This window comes from Camelus dromedarius, chromosome 7 (genome assembly GCF_036321535.1).
Source record: "Camelus dromedarius isolate mCamDro1 chromosome 7, mCamDro1.pat, whole genome shotgun sequence".
Classification (NCBI taxonomy): Eukaryota; Metazoa; Chordata; class Mammalia; order Artiodactyla; family Camelidae; genus Camelus; species Camelus dromedarius.
In genome coordinates, this window is record NC_087442.1 from 10188090 (window position 1) to 10196553 (window position 8464).

Sequence of the window (8464 nt, forward strand, 5' to 3'; positions counted from 1 at the left end):
TCAAAGCCTGGCACGTAGTAAATACTAAATATACATGCGTTGAAATTGGTAAATCAAAGTATAAATGAATGAGTACATGAATTGGAGCAGGTGGCCTCTACTGGCCTATGATATTGTGCACATACACACATGGACTCACAGGATAATAACCAAAAAATCAAGGGCAAGTCTTCAGCTCCCAAATTTAGAGGCACCTGCCAGAGTTGTCAAGTTCATACTCCAGGGTCAAGAGTATCCTTGGTGGAAGCTTCCTAGTGCAGCTTCTTGGGGTCCTTGCACACACGCCTTTCTTAAAATGCGATTCATTCATGCATCTCAGCAGCCAGCTCCCTGCTCTAGACATTGGACAAACTAATGCATCTTAGACCTGTCAGGTACCTGACACTTCACCACAGGCTCCAGAACTACCTCCTGGTCCAGCACGCACATATGGGAATTGCTGTGATGACAGAGGAGCGTGGAATACTCTAGGGGAAGAGCGGGACAGACAGCATTCTGGGCAGGCAGTTGGTATGAAATGGAAAGAGTGGTTTCTCTTTGAACAGCTGCAGAGTCGTTGTATAGGTGCCAAGCCCTCCTAGCTCTCCAACCTCAAGGAGGGATTCTGTGGCGAGAGAATTAATCACAGGATGCTTTTGCTCTTGCCCTCCCTCTGGTAACCCTCTCCTCCCTACCTCCCCAACTCTCCAGGGACAGAAAGCAAGCCAAGGTTATAGAGGCGACCAGACGCAGCTAATCAGAAACTCCTTGAAAACCCCCTCCAGGTGCCCTCTGCTCTGCAGCGTCTCCGTCTCTCATTCTTCTCCCCTCAAGCCCTCCTTCTCTACATCTGCCCACTGCAGCTCTGAAGTCTGCCGTTTTTCATTTTGCCCGTCATCTCTCTAACCTCCGATCACCATGATCTGAATCTCTCCATCCGTCTCCAAGTCCAGCTCCCTCTTTCTGAGCCCAGGTAAGGAGAAGCCTGGCATTTGTAGGGTAGAGGGGCAAAGGAAGAGAAGGAAACACCAAGAGCAAAGCATGGAAATGAGGAAATAAGGAAATCAAAATGCTCCCCAAGTAGGTTTGCCCAAAAGCAACACCTGCTTGTGAGAGACGCATTTATACCCACAACACCGCCCTCCTTAGCTCTGATCCGTTGCCCCACAGCACTCACGGATACACAGTATTCACGGTGCTGTAACCTGTGGAACCCTCTGATCTTCGGTGCACTGAGGTAGGGTGGGGAGTGAGAAATGTGAGGCAGCTCCAGGGGCCGGGACTGTTTGGTTCTGCTTCTATTTTTATTGAATGAATTTGTCCCAATGCGTCTCTTCTGCCTCAGCTTTCCCATCCAAAAATGGGAGAGTTCTGTCTCAAGTGAACAGAGGTCTTCATGGTGAGAAGCATCCAATGATATCTTGTTTCTGTAGAATAATATATAAGCATAGAATTGAAGGAAATATGATCTTGTCAACTCTCAGAGGCAGAAGAGAAAGTCCATTCAAGAGGATGTTACCTGTGATAATGATTCTGCTTCACAGGACTTAAAAACTTGCCCAGCAACAAGGGGACATGACAGGAGAGGCTCCATTTATGCCTCCCATCCTGGCCATCTAAACCCCCAGGCCCCAGATACACCAACTGCAAGGCCTCCCCTCGAAGAAGACCCAGGCCCCCGTCAGAGCCCAGCCTTGGGCTGGCTGAACCCTGTGCATTCTCTCTTACTTCATCTAGTAATGTGTTGTTCTCTTCTCAGCAAACAGGAGTCCCTTCTGGAGACTCAGGGATAAGCAGTAGGATGGTGCGTTGGGGGAGGGTCCCACTGGAAGAAGGTCCTGAAGCCAAAATTATGCACACAACTCTTACAGGTGACGGGTTTTCTGAGGTGCCTCTGGCTTTCTGAGACAATGTTCCAAAGATATCGGCAGCTCTCTCTCCTGGAAGGTAGCTGGCCCAAGAAACCAACGTTTTTTCCTTACTAGTGTTTTTTTCTTTTTTCATTTTAATGAACCATGAAAATACCCTGACAAAACTGCGGTAGCCTTGATTGCTCATCCATGCAGCTGCCTTGCCCCATTGCTGAGTTCCTGCTCTGTCTGTGGCCCACAAGAAGCAGAGTCTTCTGGGCCTTTGAGGGAACCCTCTTACTATGTTGTAGCACAAGTGTTTTCAAACCTACTAAAACCGACTTCATGGGAAATGTTGATTTTAAAAATAAATTTTGAAAACAATTATATTTTTTATAGAGTAAAAATGCTAATATTTACCCAAGCAGATAAAGTAACCCACCCTCAGGCCTAGAACACTTTTCAAAATTTAACAGCACAATGATCATGCATTCATTTCTGTGTGGTAAAACGGACCTCCACGGTCCCAGAAGTGGGACAGTTTCTTCGCCAGACAACCTTGATGCTGAAGATTAAAGTGCGCGTGTTTGAAGTATATCCCTCTTCCTCTGGCGGAAGGAAGCCTGGGTCAGAGGTATTAGTTTAAATGGGTGCTGCTTCACTCAAGCAGAGAGCTTCTTTAAAAGCATTAAAGGCAGAGAGCCAGCTCTAAAATCAGCAGGACTCCCAGATTTGTATGGTTCAAAGCTCCTCTCCAGATGAAAATGAAAGAGAGCAGGAAGCCTGAAATGCTGCTTTACTCAAAGTTACAATCCCACAATTGATTTTTGGAGAAAAGAGAACTAACGGTGGCCACCACTCAGGGAGCTCTTAACACAAATGCACCCATTGTCGTAATTCTGAATCATCAGGAAACTTGAGGAGAAAATGGTGGTCAAAATGCAGGACCCAGGGTGACCTGTCAACCCAGAGCTAGAGAACAAAAAGCTTGCCCGTGTGACCACCATGTTAAGGAGGGCTTCACACCAGACACAGGAAGTATCACAGGCGTCTCATTTTATAGCATACAAGATCACCAAATTCCTCAGAAAACGCCAAAAAAGGGAAAAGCAAGAATGTCTGTGTAAGGAAAACATTCCCTATTCAATCTACTGAAATACCTTTTTAGGGGATAAAGATGCCAACAAGAAACTAGAAAGGACTTCTTCTATTTAGACTTTCAAAAGCCTCTGACAAGCTATCTTACCAAATTTAGTCATGGGGACCCAGTAGACTGCTTTATCATGTAAAAGAAACCGGTTCACAAGACAGAAGCATCATGCCAGAAAAGAGGCTCCTATCCCAGGGGCTGAGGCTGAGATCATAAATGGCTGGAAGAGGGGGCGCGGTGAAATCTCCAGAACCAAAGATGACATTAAGCTCCTCTGAGGAAAGAAATTACCAAACTGATGAGAAAGAAAAAAAATCACTAAACATTGTAAGTTTGCATGACAGAGCAAGAAAAAGGTAAATGAGTTTTAATTCAGGGGATTTTATTTCAGAACACAAACTTAAATTTGAAATATATAATAATTCAAATATATGTTAATTAATGAGCTTCAGGTTATCCTCCATCATAAGCCAAGGAAAGGGCTGATGATGCAGGAAAAGGAGTCATTAGAGTAATTACAGTTGCCGGCTGCTATGCGGGGGAGCCCAAAGGCTGACCCCATATTGCAGAAGATGGGCTATAATGTGATGTGATTAACAGCCATCTCTTCATGTCTGCTCTGTGCCCAGCTCTGTGCTGTGAACTTCCTTGGTGGTGTGCCTGTGAATTAGACACCATTATCTCCACTTAGACGTAAAGAGACTAAGGATCCGGAAACTGAGTACAACACCCACAGGTAATGTGGCTGGTAAGGGGTGGAGCCAGGATTTAAATCCACAAATGTCTTCTTTTATAGAAAGAAAGACAATGGGAAAACAAAGAGAAAAAAAGGGAAAAGACAGAACGAGAGACAGAGGCAGAAGAATAATGATGGCAGATAGACAGATAGATACATACATACATACATACATAGACAGACAGACAGATAGATAGACAGACTTTATGTCTATCTCTACTTTTCTCCCATTGAGTCTCCTAAATCCAGAATACTATGTACACCTTTGTTTCTTCGACCCCAGAAAGACAGAAAAGGCACCTGAAAGGACAGAGTCAAGGGGTAAGGAGATTTTCGTAGCAGTAAGGTAAATACTCAGAGGAAATATGACCTAAGCCTGTCAAGGCATGAAGGACAGAGTAAGATGAGAATGCTTTTCAGTCTTTTGGGGCACCTACTATGCGTGGGGTTTTGTGCTAGTTTGTACATGTTATCTCACGGAATCTTCACACATCCCTCCTTTGTTACCCCCGTTCAACAGTGAGGAAGTAAGGTTTTGAAAGTGATAATTTGTCCCCATCCCAAATCAGGTATCCAGCAAATAACAAAGCAAAAATTTAGACTGTGGGGACTCTTTCTACTTCACGGAGGATTAAGGAAAAAAAAAAGTATCTTTTGAATGCATAGTGTGTTTTTCCTAAAAAGAAGCACTGAATGGAAATAGACTGCAGAACAATTTGTGTAAATTTATATAGACCAAATGCTTATGACAGGCTATTAAGTCAAATTAGGGAAATTCGGGCATGTTTATGATTTAAATTTAACTTCCTAGGGCACAATGGTTTGATTTTCCTGTGACCTCCCCTTTGGTGTTTTTGTAAACAATGATTCTAGATCAGGAGGCTCAGGTCTACCCTGGAAGACAGCTCTGGAAATAGAACCTTCAACCAACCAGCAGTTATGAGTCTAGCTCGGCTGCCAACAGACAGGGTGAGGTCCCAGGCTGGGTGTATGACCTCTCTGGGCCTCACTTGCTGTAACATGAGGATGTGAACCTTTTGACCTTCAAGCTCCATTCTACTTTAGCATTCTGTGGAATCCTCAAGATCCAGGGGGCCCTGACCTGTCTGTCTTCCAAATTTCCCATTCCACAGCCTCTCCTTAGAAGGGCCTCAACTGGCTATTAAAATGACCGATTAAAAAACATCATTATTATAGATGATTTTAATTATTCTGCACAACAGAAATCAAATCCCAGCTCTACAGCCTCAGCCCAGCAAGGCTTCCAGCCACGTCCAGATGTCCTGGGCCACCAGCCAGCCACGAATCTGTGGGTGCTCCTTGGAGCCTTACACAATTAGGAAAGCAGACCTGCCAGGACCATAACAATAGGAATGACGAATATCAAGGCTAAAGAGAAATTATTTTTAGATTTGCCATCTTAGATGATCTGTATTACTGCTCACATCCACATGTCCTCCAGAGAAAAATCTCAGCAAAGGGAAATCTGAGGACAGAAATGCCTAGGAGAATGCAGGTAATTTCTGGACGGGGGAAGATGGGAGACGTGGAAAGCGGGATGGGGTGGGTCTTACGTGAGAAGGAGTTTTTAGGAGAGTGATAAGGAAAGAAGATTGTATAGTGGATAAGGCCATGGACTGGAGGGATGAGACTGCTTGTGTGTGAAGCCTGGTTTCACCACTAACTAGCTTCATGACATTTAATTCCTTTTGGCTTCAATGTCTGCAACTGTAAGATGGGTACAGTAGAAGTCCACCTACCTCATCAGATTGTTGCTAGGATTAAGCAAGTTAAACGTGTAAAGTTCTTGTGAGCATCTGCCTGACACTCTTTAAAGTGTAGCTATGTTGTTGATGATATGAAGCACCTGGAAGAGCGACAAGACAGCTCTTCTGGGCCTGAAAAAGGAAGGGGGCTCAGGCAGGCCTCGGAGTGTTTCCTTTTCCCTCCGCAGCCTCTCCTACTAGAAGTGCACCGAATCACTGAAGTTGTGGAAGCGTCTGCCCCCTTCTCCCTCCCAGGGAGAAGACATTTCTAACTACATTGCTAAGAGTTTGTGACAAGTACGCCTAAAAACTCTGAACAAAGTGGAAACACTCTTCAGTCTCCCTTTGATTGAAATCCTCAGAACTCTCCTCAAAAAGGAGCATTAATAGCAAAAAACAGCCTCCTTGCCTCTCGTCCTGTTCTTGCATCCAGTTTACCTGTTGCCAGTGGCCCAGCTTTATTGCTGTTGTTCTCTGTAGTACAACAACATGCACAAACTCCACTTCCAATACTGATTATAAACAGTGACCCAGAGTCACTGGGAGGAAATAATCGTTGAGCTTACAATTAAACTTAATTTAAAAAGAGATAAGGAAATAAAAATAGATATAAGGAAACAACTATTGGAAAAATCAAACGTCCTCCTCCAGTTGGCCTTGAATTTCTTACCACCTCATGCTCCCCGACTCTGGAGGTTTATAACAATTACCGTTAACCTAGCGCTATTGATGTTTTCCAAATGCTGCCTGCGATGACTCACCAGATAACGCTTAGGAAGAGACTGTTCTGACAGCAGATCTGGAATGTACTGTTACGTCTGAAGGGCGAGTTAGAACAGATACACATCACCTTTTCTCATGCTGACAGAGTATCATTAAGAATGTTAGGATGTATTGTTCCTGATGCACTCGGTGAGGCCATCCCACTAACCATCCCCCGCTGCCCAAGTGTCTGCCTCGGCATCAGGCACAGACTTGGGTCTCTATTTAAGGCTAAATCAATACAGACTGACTGACCGATCGCAGTGACCTTTTTTTTTTTTCACAACCTCATATGGTGTCGTGGGAAGTTCTGGATTCAGCCTCAGGAATGCAGATTCTGTTCCTAACTTTCTGGGGGCAGTTAAGCCCTTCATCCTGCCACTCCTCAGCTTTTTTTTTTCCTTCTTGAAATTGCAAGGTTGTATGAGATGATGGCTAAGATCCTCATTTGCATTATGTTTTTCTGATTCTCTGACACCAGGGAAGACAACTCAGAAGTGGCAGAGTAGGGCAGGGAGGAAGAAGCAGAAGCAGAGCCTAAAGACACAATTCCTGCCTTGGGAGCTGAGGCTAAGGTGGACTAACACTGGTGACTGTTTAAGACCCACAAAGTAAGTGGAGTCTGAAGGCCAGGAATTCTTTGTAAGTGGAGGTCAGGATGGTGTATTGTAAATAAAGGGCCTAAAATCAAAGCCTCTTTGGAAAGAGCATGTTGAAAAAGCAGCTGTAGGAATTCCAGTCCAGGAGGCAGGGGAAAATGCACCATTTTTTAGAACAAGATAAAAAGATGGCCTTCATACAGAGAGCAGCTGGGAATGGACCTGAGAAACCCCCCCTTCTTCTGCAGCCCTGCTCCCTCCTCCCATCTAAATTCCACCCAGCCTTTTCTTCACCAGCAGGGCCAGAGGAGCCGTAGCCCACAAACTCTCCCTCCCCCGTGTCTTTCCCACAGGTGCCCCTGGGCGGCTGTGCATGGACAGCCCCAGCAATGCCACTGCGCCCTGTGGGTTTCTCCTGCAGGGTTTCGCCGAGTTCCCACACATGAGACCTGCGCTCTTCCTGCTGCTGCTGGCCGTGCACCTGGCCACCCTGAGCGGGAACCTGCTCATCCTGGTGGCCGTGGCCTCGGTGCCCAGCCGGCCACCCATGCTACTCTTCCTGTGCCAGCTGTCAGCCATCGAGCTCTGCTACACATTGGTGGTGGTGCCCCGCTCCCTGGCCGACCTGGCCTCGCCCGGCCTCGGCCAAGGCAGCCCCATCTCCTTCCTGGGCTGCGCTGTTCAGATGCAGATGTTCGTGGCTCTGGGCGGGGCCGAGTGCTTCCTGCTGGCTGCCATGGCCTATGACCGCTACGTGGCCATCTGCCACCCTCTGCGCTACGCAGCCGTGGTGACCCCCGGGCTGTGCGCGTGGCTGGCCCTGGCCTGCTGCCTTGGGGGACTGGTGGTGTCCGTGGGGCTCACGGTGGCCGTCTTCCACCTGCCTTTCTGTGGCTCCTGCCTGCTAGTGCATTTCTTCTGCGACATCACGGCGCTGCTGCACCTGGCCTGCACACAGAGCTATGCCGAGGAGCTGCCCCTGCTGGGCGCCTGCCTGGTGCTGCTGCTGCTGCCCTCGGTGCTCATCCTGGCCTCCTACGGCGCCATCGCAGCTGCCCTAAGCCGCCTGCACTCCCCAGGAGGCCGGCGCAAGGCCGCCTCCACCTGCGCCTCGCACCTGGCCGTCACTTTCCTCCACTATGGCTGCGCCACCTTCATGTACGTGCGGCCCAAGGCCAGCTACTCCCCGCGGCAGGGCCGCACGCTGGCGCTGGTCTACACCAACGTCACGCCGCTGCTCTACCCATTCATCTACAGCCTGCGCAACCGTGAGATCACCACCGCCATCCGCAGGGTGCTGGGACAGTGGCAGCCTTGCCAAGCCCCAGGTCAGGGTCTGTGTCCTGACAGCAGGTAGGGAACCAGGGCACCTCCGCTCTGTAAAGTTTCCACTATCAGCAGGTGTCTGCATCAGGAACGCCACACGGGGAACTCAAGGACCGGATTCAGGAAATAGAATCTGGAAATGTGTCCACATAAGGAGAGCCTCCCAGCAGTTGCCCCATCCTCTTCCCCTCCCTTGAGGAATAGCCAAAGACAGTGTGGTATAGAACCTAGACCTGCATTTAGTGGCTCCACCAGTACCTGTTCAGTTCTTCCCATGTGCTGGGCAAGGTGGTGGG

The 8464-nt window shown here is 47.8% G+C and overlaps 1 protein-coding gene across 1 annotated transcript; it reads left to right on the forward strand.

The window, feature by feature from the left end:
• The first annotated feature begins 7215 nt into the window (after positions 1–7215).
• LOC105105587 (olfactory receptor 10AC1) lies at positions 7216–8199 on the forward strand. Its single transcript, XM_010999396.2, has one exon. The coding sequence runs from the start codon at positions 7216–7218 to the stop codon at positions 8197–8199; it is 984 nt and encodes a 327-aa protein (XP_010997698.2).
• Positions 8200–8464: the final 265 nt, after the last annotated feature.

Excerpts from the sequence above, each read along its gene's own strand:
- LOC105105587 (XM_010999396.2), top strand. The coding sequence starts at position 7,216 with ATGGACAGCCCCAGCAATGCCACTGCGCCCTGTGGGTTTCTCCTGCAG.